Below are 15360 nucleotides of genomic sequence, written 5' to 3' on the forward strand. Positions count from 1 at the left end.
ACGTTTAACGTGCCACTGGCACAGTGGTGGACAGTAACAAAGTAAATGTAATTCGTTAATGTACTTAAGTAGTTTTTTCGTGTATCTGTACTTTACTGAAGTATTTGCATTTTGGGCGACTTTTTACTTTCACTCCACTACATTTAAAGTCAAATATCTTACTTTTTACTCCACTACATTATGCAAAATCTGTCGTTCCTTTTGGCTTATGTGTGCATAACGTAACGTCAAAACGAAAGAAGCATGAAGCAAGAACACTAATCAGGGTACGGCGCACACTTTGTTTTGAGCTTGTTTTGACCTGTTGGACATACCTACCCAGTGCAGCAGCGTAAAATTTTGGGAGTGCCTACCTAAATGAGGGAACTCACCTAACTTTGTGTAAATAGTCCACAATATAGTAATACGTACACATATGCAGTTGTGACTGAAATGCGTCTTTTTTCTGACTTTATACAAACACTTTCATTTTATAGTAAATTCGTTTTGGCTAGTTTATGTTTACGAACAGAGACCTACAGATGCAATATAGTTAAGGAAAACTCATTGGTGAACCTGTGTTTAAAGCAAGTTTTTCTTAAACTTAAACTTGTAACTAAGTTGCAAATAAACCTTAACCTGACACTTTGCACGTTTGCAAAAAGTTATTTCATAGCCACTTGGTTCTACCTAATGGACATTGTTGGCCTTCAGTGTTTTGTGCTTATGATCATTTTAATAAACATCAGCATCAGACTAATTAATCACATTCTATTAAAAGATTGGTTTACTAAGAGTGACACTAGAGTATTTTCACCTAAAATAAGTTGATGAAGCAAGATTCTTGTTTTACTGGAGTAATATTTTACCTTGGGTATCTCTACTTTAACTCAAGTACATGATTTGTGTACTTCGTCCACCACTGCACTGGCACATATGCTGCCTTCAAGTCTTGTTGGAAATATGGGATTGACGAGATGAATGCACGTGTGGGAAACTAGTGGAAAACTCTGATTTTTTAATGAGCTCTGAGTTTCCGAGTTGGGGGCGTGTCAACAAAAAAGCTGATAAACTCACTGTATTTCAGTTACTAATCAGCCACACTCTTACTGCAATCCAAAACCATCCACACATGGAAATACAGATATAAGCACGTTATGTGATAAATAACGTTATCTGCTCTTCACTTTGTTGCAGTGACACAAAATACACAGACAGAAAAACAAAAATAAACCAAAAACATTATTTCCAGTGTATCTGTCTTATTTCCAACCAAAACCACACACACACACACACACACACACACACACACACACACACTTTCTGAAAACACTTATCCTTCTGGGTCCAACCAAACCCACTTGAATGCAAATCAAGTCATACTTATAAATGTCCGAGAAGGACTTGAAGGCAGCAATAGACCACTGTAGTTGTGTGTCATTCTGTAGTCCCCTTTATGCCCATATTAGGAACTCCAGGTCTAAGCTCCATTTCTCTATGACCAGAATGAATAGAGTTTAGATTTTTGAAAAGTCGCCTCTATCGCACCCTGTGTTAAATAAAAAATGTTCAGAACCCGATACATTTTGTCCTGTGTATATTTTTCTCCCGAATACCACTGGATCCCCCGAATGATGAGGTCGTTAAAGAGCTATAATACTAATTTTGCTACATGCAAGCTAAAGCTACTGCGCATCAATTTGATGTCACTAATGTACAATCCGACCTGTCCAGGGTGTATCCGCCTTCCACCCAATGACTGCTGGCATAGGATCCAGCTCCCTCCACGACCCAGAAGGATAAGCGGCTTAGAAAGTGTGTGTATGTGTAAGCTACACTCTGTTGTAATCAGGGACAGCAACTTCTCAGAAGGCAAAAAGGCCTTTCTCAGATCTTCATCATCAACCAGTATGAATCCTGTGGTAAATGATGTCATCACTCCTGACAAAAACTGTTTATCCAATGTCTTAAGAATTAAAAGAGCACAAAACATTTCTTTTATCAGCACAAAATAGCACAAATGCAGCACAAACAAATGAGACCATTCTGGCGCTTTTTGGATGTTGCTGGGGGGACTGAGTGACGTCACGTGCCAAATCTTGTTGCTTAATAACTTGTACATTAAGAGCACAAACATTTAGCAGCACAAACGCAGCACAAACGAATGAGACTGTACGTCAAATCATATTGCCTAATAACTTAAAAAAACTAAAACAGCACAAAAGTTTATTTAACACAAACGCAGCACAAATGAATGAGACTGTTTTGGCGCGATTTGGACGTTGATGGGGGTGAGTGACATCATTCATCGAAACTTTATGGCTTTATAACTAGAGAATTAAAACAGCACAAACGCAGCACAAACGAATGAGACCATGTTTGCGCCATTTAGACGTTGATGGGAGGCAGAGTGACGTCACGTAATAAATTGAATGCTTAGTTTCTCCAAAACGCTGCCAACACAAACAATGATTCCTACAAACCAGCATAAACACAGCACAAACGAATAGAGGTATTTTTATTCCATTGTCACCACATGGGAGGCCAGCTTTATGGAGGTGAAGTGAACTGCTAAATTGGTTTGTAACTATAGCTGCTCTCAGCAATACAAGTAAAACTAAATGATATGTTAATTTCTGTCTCTGGTTCTTATAAGTTATATTAGTAGTCTTGTATAGTTCTACAGTTGAGTTTGCACGCTGCGTGTTTCTTTTAAGTTAGTGATTAGCCAGCTCCAGGCTCACTATAGCTGATTGTTGCTATTCACTGGAGTTGGATTATTGAGTAGGTATAAAATAATTTTACAGAAGGCAACACGATTAGTTTTATTTAGCGAGCAAGGTAAATCTTCCAGCTTGGATAGGTGGCGCATTGAAAACAGCAACCCTCACCCCCAGTGCATGCTGCCTCAGCTTTCAAGCCCAGTAGTCCCCAGTCGAGCCCAGCACATTTACCAACACTGAGCAAAGCGTTACTGCCTTGGTGTCACAAGCAGCAAACATCCATCCTCCACAAAATCTTTTACATTTTTTAATTCTAACTTATCTGAAGCTTTCTAAACTATTTAATCTCTTTAATTTTATTCTCTCCAGAATTCCAATATTCTACAAATGCAATTCCAAAAAGGTTGGGCCAGTAGGTGAAATACATATAAAAACAGAAAGCAGTGATTTGTAAGTTCACTTAAACTTGTGTAAATGTTAAAATCACCAAGGCTCACCACTGCTGATAAATGTGTACATATACATTTTGTAGCAACACATGCTGCTATCCACACTCTTAAAAAAGATAGTTCTTTAGTAATGAAAATGGCTCTACTGAACACTCAAAGAACCATTTGCATGATCAAAAGATTCTTTGCATTGTGAAAGGGTTCTTCAAAATTGATGGAGAATGTCAAGTCAAGTCAAAGTTTATTTATATCGCACTTTTTACAACAGGTGTTGTTACAAAGCAGCTTTACAGAAAAATCTGGGTCCAAGCCCCCATGAGCAAGCCAATGGTAACAGTGGCAAGGAAAAACTCCCTAAGAGCAAGAGGAAGAAACCTTAAGAGCGAGAGGAAGAAACCTTGAGAGGAGCAAAGACTCTTCCTCTTCTGGTCAACACTGGATAGCAAACAGCATTAGTATAAAATATTAGAATACAAAACGGGGAAAAACAGGCGGAGCAATGGTTAATTAGATAGTTTGAGTTTATGCAGCAGCAGAAGCAGCAGCAGGGTCAGTTCATGAAGGTCAGGTTTGCACAGCGTTGTACAGCATGAAGCTCAATGGTGGTCAAAACGGTCCAGAAGGCTGAAACGGTCCAGAAGGCTAGCAAGCAGTGGGCACCCGATCAAGGCAGAAGAAGCAACAGCATCAGACCACACAGGATGGGGAGTTGAATGTGCTATATATAGTTATACAACACGCCCTGCAACACATTCTCCATCAATCTGAAGAACGATTTTACTATACAAAGACCCTTTTAATTATGCCAAGGGTTCTTTGAGTGTTCATAAAGAACCATCTTTTTTAAGTGCGTAGACAACATCTAGGTATTTCAGGTACGTCCCTGCTTGTTTCAGCAAGCCAACGCTAAGCCACATTCTGCACGAGTTACATCAACACAATAAGGGAGTACTGGTGTCTGCCCGCAGTCCAGATCTATCTCCCTTTAAAACCGTGTGGAGCATTATGAATCGCATTGTATGACAATGGAAACATGAAACTGTTGAGTAGCTGAAAAAGAACTACAATCAGTCTCAAAGCAATTATTAAGTGCATTTAAAAAGGAAAGGTGATGGAACACAGTGATAAACATCACCTGTCCCAATGTCACTGAACATGTTGCAGGCATCAAATTTAGAATAAGAATACATAGACAACGACCAGACACCTCATAACCTACTGTTTAAAGTTACTGCTATTGCATGAACTAGGCTCAACAAGCAAACGCAGTGAAAGAAACCCATTACCTCTTGTAGTGCCATCTAAAAAATCTTCATGCATCAAAAAGAACAAGTATCCGCGGAGCCTTAAGCCACTCGAGAAACGCTGGATAGCAGCCGTAAAAGCTCGACCACCTTTAACCTTGGTGGCTGTTCTTAGGCCAGGGGTGTCCCATCTTAACCACAAAGGACCAGTGTGGCTACAGGTTTTCATTCAAAATAAGCTGGAGCACACCTGATTCCACTTGTTTAATCAGTTGGTTTCAGTCTTCAAACTGCTAATCAGGTGATCTCCTGCTTTGTTAAAATGAAAACCTGCAGGCACACTGGGCCTTTGTGGATAAGATTGGACACCCCTGTCTTAGGCAGTGTCGGAAAGGCCCTTGCTGAATGTGCCGGAGTGAAATGACGAAGTGCCTGTGCAGTGACTGAAGCGGCTGCTTCCTACCGTCACAAGAGCCGCCATTTCCGCCTGTCATGCGGCACACAAAGATTAAGGCCCTACAGTAAAAAGACAACTTTGCATTGGCTTCTTTAAATTGACTAAATGCTGCCTCTTACCAACAATGCAACAGGACTGAGTTTAACATTAGAGAGGGAAAAAAAAACAAAGTTTAATAGCCAATTTAAACTCATAGTCAAAAGCTTGTGTGGGAAAAAATGTAAGCGGTTTATGAGTATAGGGCCAATTTTGATTTAGACTGCATGAGAAGAAAAAACAGCCACCTCTAAAATTAGATATTTATTCATAAATTCACATTATTTCAAAATGTACACAGCAACAATGAAACAGCCCAACTTTATATATATCATAAGAGGCAGGTGATAGTGCCAACACCAAAACAAGATATCAACCTTAATACCTACAATATCTTCTTGCACAGTGTTTCACAGTGTCTGAAAAAGCCACTGCTGCTGGGATGCTGATTCAGCAACACTGTCACAGGACAAGCATTTCACTGCAAACTATGGGATATGCATATTGGAAGTCTTGAGTCCATAAATATGTTACAATCAATTTGGTGTAAACTCTATTGATATTAAAAAAACAGTTAGTGGAAATGAACGTACAGCAGACTTACAGCACTTTAACACGACAGTGGCCCGAAGCCAAGACACTAATTCCAACATTCAAAGAGCAAAGCATTAAGACAACCTGGCATAAATGACTGTTTTACAAGAATCAACAGGTCCAACACCATAAAACGTTTATTGCACACCAGTCAGAAGCGACAAAGGACAGAAGGAATGCTGGTTAGATTAATAATGCATTTCATAGCTATTTTCATGATAGATAATCTGGCAGCACTGTTTAAATCCAATGTAAATATATAAAATACTTTTAGCAAGAGGACATCAGCAGGACAGTGAGCGCCTTATACAGAAAATGAGGAAGGTTGCCATGTTGAAGTTACTGCTAGGGCATAGTGTGGCTATTTGTCATTCAGCAGATCCTTTCCTCATGCAACAAAGGCTATTTCATACAATATGTAACATTTCTTAATTATTTCTGAGAACCTGTCTAAATGTGTTAGTAGCCACTGCCTGCACACTGTAAAACAGCTTCCACTTGCAAAGAAGACATAGGTGTAATTCTGGGAGGCTTGATGTTTACATGGTGAAATGCCTTGTGTAATCATATTCTATTGTTGGAATGACAGCTTGCACAAATTTCAAGAAAATCAGAAGATACCTGGATGTCATAGTTAAGGAAAATTATTGTATACTTTTCTGGTATTAAAATGTATTGTATCAAAATAAATTATTCTTTCCAACATTCTAAAAAGGGAAACAACAGTAGTAATTCACAAATGTATGTGTGGGTAATAAGGAGACGTTATACACTTTGATTCACTTGCTCAGATATTGATAAAGACACAGTCAGGAATTTGAATTTCCAAATCAGCACATACATTTTCTACACTTAATAGATGTTCACTGAGCTAGGGCAGTTCCTCTTGTACTTTTGTTTAAGATCAAAATGAACACATCCCTTTATTTTGGTATTTTTGAGTTTTTAAATTGTATTCGCCCAAGACTAAGAAAGGATACATATGAACTCCAAGCTCTCCTCCACCTTCAGCCACTGTCTCAATGATCTTCTTCATGACTTCGGCATGTCTGTGAGGAAAAAAAAAGACAATTTACAGCTCAAATGTAATTGATTAAGCTCTACTGACAGTGTGCCTCTTTTGTTTTAAATTAACTGCTCAGACTTCTTTTAAGGCCATCATAGATGTGACAGTGATCTTCTTGCTTCTTCCTGGTTTGCATAACTTCTTCAAATAGGTTGTTCAAAAAACACAACAAGCCAGTAGTAACCTTCAATGCATTTAGACGTTTTGAAAGTATTTCATTTGTATTTCATCAGCTTTTATTCATTTAATGAATAAAAGCTATTTTACATACAGCAGACACTATGTGGTTAGTATAGTTATTTCCAAGTACACCTGGCATAGGTATGCCTTTAATATAATGAACTATTTTGAAGTGGGGAAAACAGAAGACTTTGTAACATTTTGAGGATTTAGAGAAATATTTTATAATGAAATTTTACTCTGCCGTTTCCACCATGTTTTTACAGTAAGTTCAGGTAAGGTCATCTGGTATTAATATTGTATGTTTCATTAATGATTCTCCCAAAGAAGTAATTACAAGTTAGGACAGTATGTGTAATGCAAATAAAAACAAAAAGCAGTGATTTGTAAATCCACTTTGACCTGTACAAAACAGTACAAAGACAAGATATTTCATGTTTTACATTATTACATTATTAACTTCATTGTTTTTTGTGAACATTTGCTAATTTTGGAATTGATGTATGCAACACATTCCAAAAAAAAAAAATGGGCAATGACCTCTCTGGGCTTAATCTCATCTCATCAATAGACCGGGGAAATGTATATTTGACCTTTCAGACTGTTTATGGAAATATAGATGTCATTTTCTTCAGGCCAAAGAGGAAAAAGAACCATCCATTTTAAAGTTAAAAATCCAGGGTCTATCACAGTAAAGGGGTGTATTAGTGGGAATGGCATGGGTTACTTGCATATCTCTGAAAGTACCATTAACGCTGAAAGATATATAAACAGTTAGGAGTAACATATCTTCTAGATGACGTCTTGTTAAGACCATGCATGTTTATTTCAACATTCGCCAAGCCCCATTTTGAAGAATATCAAATTTTGATTTATCAGACCACAGGACACTTTTCCAGTTCACCTCAGTCCATCTTAAATGACCTCAGGCCCAGAGAAGGAGGCAGCGTTTCTTGATCCTGTTTACATATGGTTTCTTCTTGCACAGAAGTGTTTTGACTACCAGTGTTTCAGTGTGCCGCCTGAGGGTCCAAAGATCACCTTTTGCCAATTAACCTAATTATTTTGTGAGACGTTCCACCAAGTGTTTTTTTAGCATTATACAACTTGACCAGTCTTTGTTGCCACTGTCCCAACTTTTTTTGAAATGTGTTGCTGGCATCAAATTCAAAATGGGCATATATTTAAAAAAAAACAACAACACAATTTCTCAGTTTCAACATATGTTGTCTTTGTACTATTTTCAATTAAATATAGGGTTTAAATGCTTTTGAATGATTTACACAACATTACTGTTTTTTTATTTACATTTTACCAAGTATCCCAATGTTTTTGGAAATGTATCTTCCAACATTTTTGGAATTAAGGTTTGCAATTAAACATGTATGTGAGCAACAGCTATCATCACTAACACAGCTTAGCAATTCGGAACAAATTTCAGGAAAGACTCGGTTTGAGTTTTAGTACCTGCATGGATGCACAGAGCACATGGCAGGAGGAGGCAAGTGTGGGTGGTTTTCAATGGTGACAGTTTTCTTCACATGATCCTGACTGATGTCTTCATACATTTGATCCACAGTGAGAGGCTGTCTTTCCTGAGAAACAGCACAAAAGAACAAAACAAATGATTGCACTGCATGACCTCAAATTACTATTTGAAAAAACCTTCAGCATTGGACTACTGAAGCTCTCTGTTTTAAAGCTGAACCTCATCATATCCAAAGAGCCACAGCCTGGGAGTTTGATAGTATTTGTCATAAGTGATGTACAGGTCGTAGGTTCTTGTTTGTAGAATGGCATCTTCTCCGACCGCTTCAACCTTGCATTTGGCTGTATCCGGAATTTTACTTGTGTCAAGTGTGGCCTATACAAATGAAATGAAATTAGCAAACAAACAATTACAACTAGGTTAACTAATAAATCACCATGGGCTAAAACAGAATATTATATAAGGGGGAGAAAATATATTATATATATATAAATAAATAAATAAATAAATCAGTTAACAAGCCCTGATCTCACTGTACCTCGTCTGTTTCCAAGAGCCCACTTTCTTCATATTCTGAAATACAAACATCAGGTTTATATCAAATTAAGACAAAGTAACTATATTTTTGATTCAAGAAGAAAATCAACATTCCACCAGAAGCATTACAGGGATCTATTTCCATTAGTGTACAAACACCGTCTGACAGTACTACAACATACTGATATTTTTATGACTGCAAAGTTCCTTTTGATAAATTTGTGCCTTGTACAATGAGAAGCACACAAGCACAGAACAGAAGGTGTTTTCACAAAGATGTAAGATTGCGCAAAAATGTTCAAGAACTATGTCAATTTTCAGCGCAACATCTACAACCCAGCACAATCTGCTATATGAAGGTGTAACGGTCACAAAGAGCCACAAAGGGCCAGTGTAGCTGCAGGTTTTCACTTCAACAAAGCAGATCACCTGATCAGTTTGAAGACTGAAACCAACTGATTAAACAAGTGGAATCAGGTGTGCTCCAGCTTGTTTTCAGCGAAAATCTGCAGCCACACCGGTCCTTTGTGGTTTAGATTGGACACGCCTGTGTTAGACATTAGGTGCAAATATAATGCATGCTGAAAATGTATAGCTGTTACAGTGTGTGATAATGTTCTTGACTTTACTGACACCAATGGCAATAGATGGATATGATTTCTAACATACATCTTTTATGATTGAACTCAAATACCTATTTAACTGAGGCCTTTACCTAACTAACCTTTACCTAACATACAAAAAAGGATATAGGTGAGATGCAAACTTCACAATACTCAAATCCTATTCTACATAACATTTCCATCTGTATTTGCTGCATTGCACAGACTTGGTTTTAAATGCTAATTTCTGGTGAAGAGCCTACCTTTACTTAATATGCTGATATTTAACACAGTAATGGAAGATGTAAGTTCAAAGAGAACAGGATGAAGGCACAGGGAGAGGCTGGATGGGCAAAGGATGACACATACTTATCAAACCTCTCACTTTGAAAATGCTGATCTGGGATCAGTTTTTGCTTTTTACATAGCATTGAACAAGACAACAGAATTATAAGGTCTGATGAGGCCAGATCTTAGATCTTCTTACTTTGTGGTGGATGAATACGGTAATGTTAGCAGTGAAATATTAGAGACACTGCAATGACGGGTCAACTCCAGTGTTTAGGCACTCTTCTTAGGCTACAGAAGATGCTTACAAACTTGGGACAATATGATCCACTGAAAAGATACTAACAACCATGCCCTCCTGTTGATATTCTACTTTAGCTAGCCCTGCTGCGCTTAGTTTGCATGGACTGGCTTGCATGAACACACATCAGTTTGTGCTGCATGGAAGTTTGTGAGCTTTGAGTGACAAAACAATTGCCTAACTTTTACCTTCCATATCTGCTGCCTCTCCCTCATCATCATCGTCATCATCATCACCATTTCCACTGCCCACATTCACATTCATGTTTATATTGTCCTTCAAAAGGGGAGAAGGCACACAGTAAGACATGCTATGCTCAATTATGAACTTGCCAATTGGAAGTTGATAATATCCAGCTCAAAAAACAAACAGATCTTGCCTTTTTCAACATCAGTTAAAAATGTCTAAGGTCTCAGAATTTACCCAATGACATTCATATTACAGTCTTACTTTGTTATCCAAAGAGATCTCCCGAACTGCCTCGGTCATTCCTGTCACACCTGGCAAAGTGACAAATTTTGTAAATCTTACTGTCTAACACTTTTATCACACATTATTTATTAACAGATGCTTATGTCTCACCAGAGTTATGATAGGTGTCAACCCATCCTCCATCTCCATCATCCTCTTCTATAATAGCCTCCAACTCATCAGAGTATTCCATTTGTTTACAACGTTTGTAACATGGCACTGAGATAGAGGGACATAAGATAGAAACTGTGCATGTAATTTAAAGACCAGGGCCCATATTACAGAAGCATCCTATCTTTTTGTCTTAACTTACAATCTGACAGATCAAGATAAGATTTTCACAAACTTGTATTACAGAAGCAAATCTTATCTTAATTTAGAAATCGTATATTACAGCATCTTAAGTTAGAACATCTTAACTTACTCGATCAAAGTTGACAATTAACTGTCATGTCTGTTACCTAGCAACTGACCATATGTGCACAGCTGAAACACGTAATCAAAATAATCAAGTTAGTTAGCAAGACAGCTAGCTATCCTTACTGATGTAAAAAAAAAAAAAAGTCAAAAACACCCAAAGTGCTAGAAGCCTGAAGTTAAGAATATTGTGACAGTGCTTCATGATGTTCATCAGTGTCTGCACTCTCCATTTTTAGTTTCCCCAAATGCTTTAGCCAACCACGCTAACATTATTCCTCCTAATAAACAGACAAACGTTCAGCTCTGTCTCCTCATTATTCACCACCATCACCATCATATTTTATCTGATATGTTTGATATAACAATAACACAAGAAGGTAATACGAAGGGGCATTGAAGATCTTGTCTGCAGTGTCTAGGGCTTTTAAAACACTGTTAGAAAAAAAACATAAGACCTTGTTAATCAAAGCACCATTTTCAGTGTACATAAATGTTACATCTTTATGCTAGTTATAGTGAACTATGCTGCCTGTGACTGCATAAAATGATAGAAACAGATGGTTAAAGTTAGGATGTTCCTGTAATCCTGTTTTCTAATCTGGACTTAATGGGTAAGATTATGAATTTAGGAGCTTCTTAGGAGTGATTAAGCAGATGAGATTTCAGACGCAAGACGTTTCTGCAATACAGCCCCAGATTTATATGGACTATTCTAATGAATTAGTTCAAACTGCAGTTCCACTGTAATTAAATAAAAGAAATTACATATTCAGACCTTAGAGATTTACGAGGATAATGTTATGATCTATTTAAACTCAAGTACTTTCTACTGGGAGGTGTCTGTCCCAAACCCAAAAATTCAATTTTTTTGTGAAAATAATACTTAGTTGATTTTGTATTTTTGCAGTGTTTATTTAAAACATTTTTTTTATTTTAAAGTGATGTTGAAATATTTAGATTTATCATGAGCTTAATTTTTTAAATTAAAACGCTTTATTCAAAAAATGCTGTCCCACATTTTCATGTCACTATCAAAACACAAAGGCAGAGCCTTTTTTTTAGCCACACCCCTGCACTTTAGAGCAGGAAGTGATACTGCATCGCTGTTCATCATGGCCACATGGCGAGCAGTTAAATCTCATTGTTTTCAAGTAAATGTGTCCCAAAGTCTGAAAATCACATTGTAACCTTAAGAATTGTTACTAACAAAACATATTTTCTGCAATGAAGTAAATTTTGTGTTTTAATAGAAAAATATTATGATTTTGTGTGTGTACAACTGTTCAAAGCTGTGTTTGCTAGTCATGTACTGGCTAGCATTTGTGAGTTAGCTACAATTGTCACTACCAGTAATTGTTTTGGTAGTAAAAAACTGAATGTTCAATCGTTAGTTTTAAATCAACATAATTAAAGTACAGGCTCATTCAAAGCAAAATGATTTTTGTAGGTCAGTTAAAAGTCTGAAAGTCAGTTTTAAAAGTCCAAGTCAGTTAAAAGTCTGAAATATATTTTGAGTTCTGGTCCAAATCCGTAGAATAAACCATGTACACCCAGCGACTCATGAACAAAGGCTAAGCCTAATTTAATTTTGTATTTATAAATGAGTACTGCAGCTCCCGCCATTCAGTTAGGTGCCGTCTTTCTTACCATTTCGAGTTAATAGGAACTGCTTGTCTTTGGGCAAATACGGCTTCACCTTTGCTTCTTCACCAGATGCCCTACAGATAAACAAATTTGTCTTAACTGTGTGCTATTACTGACCAAGGACAAACAGTGAACTTTCTGCATGCTAGTTATTCAAGTTAAACCCTAAATCAACATAATGTAGTAGCAATTGACAGGATAACAGGATTTTAGATGCCAACTGCTGTAGATAAGTAGGCTGGTTATCATGTATGTAATTACTAAGTTAGGATTCACCCATTACTAGATCAAAACAGCTGCACCACCAGACTAGGTTCTAGGAGGGCAAGTTGTGACAACACAGGAAAACAAAGAGACAGGTAATGTGAAAAAGACTTGCAAAGCAAAAAAGTCAACCTCTGTCTTTCATCATAGCCTGCTGATTTGTTCTGAATTTATCACTGTCATAGTAAAGCATCAGTGCTTTCTTGGGTATATAAGGTACTGTGCAAAAGTCTTAGACATCTGAGGAAATGATATATAAAGCCATTGATCTGGGCAATAAGCATATATTTGTTAAAAAACAATAACATTAGAATAACTACAAACAAGCAATACATTGTGGTTTTGTTTATGTGCATCAGGGTGTTCATTTAATCATTTCCGACCAGTTCTTGAGGAAGCCCAGTTACCATCCAGTACCTAGTTTTGCCTAATCAATACTTCTTTACTTCATTCTTATACCTGTATTCTTCTGACCAAGATATTAATAGCTTCTTTAAAAACACACCAAAAAGTTATGTTTTACTGTGTTTATGTTTATTTATTTTTACTGGCAAGATAACCACCAAAATAAATAACTTTTAAACAATTGTCAAAGACTTCTGCACAGTAATGTACATCCTAGTTCTTATTAGCCAAGATATTACTTACAGACTGGTGGTGCAACCCAGTTTTCTTTAAAACCAACTAGTGGTAACTAAGGATTTATTAAAGACATAATAAACAAAATCACAGACTTCTGCCTAATCAGAGCAACCCAGGCCAGGTTTCAGCAAGAACCCAGGAAGCTTGAAATTTCAATGACAGCTAAACTCACGAATCACATTGCAAGAGCACATCTACAAGGGTACAATGAGAGCTCTCCAGAGAGATGGAGCTGAGTGCTGAAAAAGATGCCAGAGTTCTTACCATTTCCATGTGGGGCAGTGATGAACTAGATGATCTCCGGCAGCAACAAACTGCACAAAGACATACATTTAAGAAAAGTTTACAATCTAATATTACAATCTAAAACTGTAATTTAATATTCAGCACAACACTACCAAAAAACATTTACCTCCTCAGGAGTTATAACTCCAGTTTCTTTAAATTTGGATTCCTGCAAAACAACACGAGGCACGTTGAAACAATGACTCTGCAAAAAAGCTTTCGCGGTCAGACTGAGGTAAGCACTTAATGGCAGAAATTTTCCCACGTTCATGAGGATCAGTGTAAAACTTAACAGCTACTTCGTGTGTAGCCTAATATATCTTGCGAGTATCATTTTGTAGCATTTCCACAATTAATAACGACGTTTACAGGACTAACGTTACCAAACGTTTTCATGTATTATTTTCGGTCGCATTCCTGTATTTATCTGGAAGAGGAAAAAGTTAGTGAACTCTGTCAGTTGTCAAGGCACCCCTGACAAGCACAACAAAGCTAATTAAATCAGAAGGGCTCGATTTACACAGGCCTTTAACAATACGATCGTACCGGTTTATGAAGCAGTTTATGGCTGAATTTTACAACTCCTGCCTAACAACATGACACACGAAAAGATACTGCACATTATCTCGTTGGAGCATTTTGCTGGCTATACCACCTAGCAAACATGACTGCCGAGCACACGACGGCTTACCTTCAGAACTGGTGTTAAAAACTCAGCCACCCCTAGAGCTGTGCCCTTCATAGAATTAATCACGTTCTGCATGCTGGCAGTGGGCTGTTTAAACAGCTTCTGTCTGTGGCAAAAATGACCTGCTTTTTCAATGAATCGAGCAACAAACGAGCACTGTTTACAGACTTTCTCGGCATCGAGCTTCCCCACATCACATACCACATGACCTAAATCATCTGACTAGTACTTCCGGCACTAAAGTCTCGCGAGAACCCTGCGCTCGTTCACGAGGATCTGACCTCACGGCGTGCGGCAAAAAATCACTGATCTTCAAGCACCACGCGCCTGGAATGTGTTGGCGTGTATGAGTTGTAGAGCGCAGGATTTGTGCAGCGTCTGCGCGGCCTTACCAGTCGGCTGTGCTCTTTCGATATGAAAGCTACTTTGAAATAGACTTTCTGCATAAGGTGACTATATTTGAGGCTTATCACACGTTCTGGCTTGATGCAGCAAAAGAACGTCCCCAAAGAGGCTTAATATTTTGTTTCTGCTGCAGTGTTTTACTTCTACAGGACCAATGCAGTAAAACAAATGTAGTAAATAGAAACGAAAACGAAACCTAAAACTGAAAACATGAATAAATCTAATTAGGCACGGTGTAAACGCAGGTCACGTGTGTTTATTGCACCGAGGCCTTAGGAACGTTGTTTCGTTCTGCTGTATACTTATATACACTGTCTACGTTAAATATTATCAGACAGTTGTGAATTAGACTTATGTCAAGCTCATGATTGCTGCTCCATTAGAAACAACTATACAATGGTTCGCAACACATGCATTTTGACACATTTTTTTTAGTTGTTGAGACACTGTCTGTAGAGTCATGCCAAACAGATGAGAACACAATTACCGGGACATTACATCATCTGAAGGGGTATTTCCTAGTCTTTTAACAGGAAATCTCACTCTCGGGACTATTATGGCTTGCTATAAGAAATAAGAAGGTATGTTTACAACAG

The 15360-nt window shown here is 37.7% G+C and overlaps 1 protein-coding gene across 1 annotated transcript; it reads right to left on the reverse strand.

The window, feature by feature from the left end:
* Nucleotides 1–5156: 5156 nt before the first annotated feature.
* On the reverse strand, nucleotides 5157–14568 carry atg3 (autophagy related 3). The gene is made up of 12 exons (XM_036570477.1): nucleotides 14363–14568; nucleotides 13799–13840; nucleotides 13651–13700; nucleotides 12484–12554; nucleotides 10528–10635; nucleotides 10396–10445; nucleotides 10134–10221; nucleotides 8756–8790; nucleotides 8437–8592; nucleotides 8196–8323; nucleotides 6463–6531; nucleotides 5157–6103 (listed from the first exon to the last, which is right to left on the reverse strand). The coding sequence occupies exons 1-12, from the start codon at nucleotides 14432–14434 to the stop codon at nucleotides 6022–6024; spliced, it is 951 nt and encodes a 316-aa protein (XP_036426370.1). The 5' UTR covers nucleotides 14435–14568; the 3' UTR covers nucleotides 5157–6021.
* Between the last annotated feature and the right edge of the window lie 792 nt (nucleotides 14569–15360).

The sequence above is a fragment of the Colossoma macropomum genome, unplaced genomic scaffold (genome assembly GCF_904425465.1).
Source record: "Colossoma macropomum unplaced genomic scaffold, Colossoma_macropomum, whole genome shotgun sequence".
NCBI lineage: Eukaryota > Metazoa > Chordata > Actinopteri > Characiformes > Serrasalmidae > Colossoma > Colossoma macropomum.

What these genes read in the sequence shown, in the direction of transcription:
- atg3 (XM_036570477.1), bottom strand. Translation starts at nt 14,434, where the DNA reads ATGCAGAACGTGATTAATTCTATGAAGGGCACAGCTCTAGGGGTGGCT. An exon ending in TGACACCTATCATAACTCTG is followed by an intron (nt 10,446 to 10,527) that starts GTGAGACATAAG and finishes TCACTTTGCCAG; the next exon opens with GTGTGACAGGAATGACCGAG. An exon ending in AGAGGCAGCAGATATGGAAG is followed by an intron (nt 8,791 to 10,133) that starts GTAAAAGTTAGG and finishes TTTGTATTTCAG; the next exon opens with AATATGAAGAAAGTGGGCTC.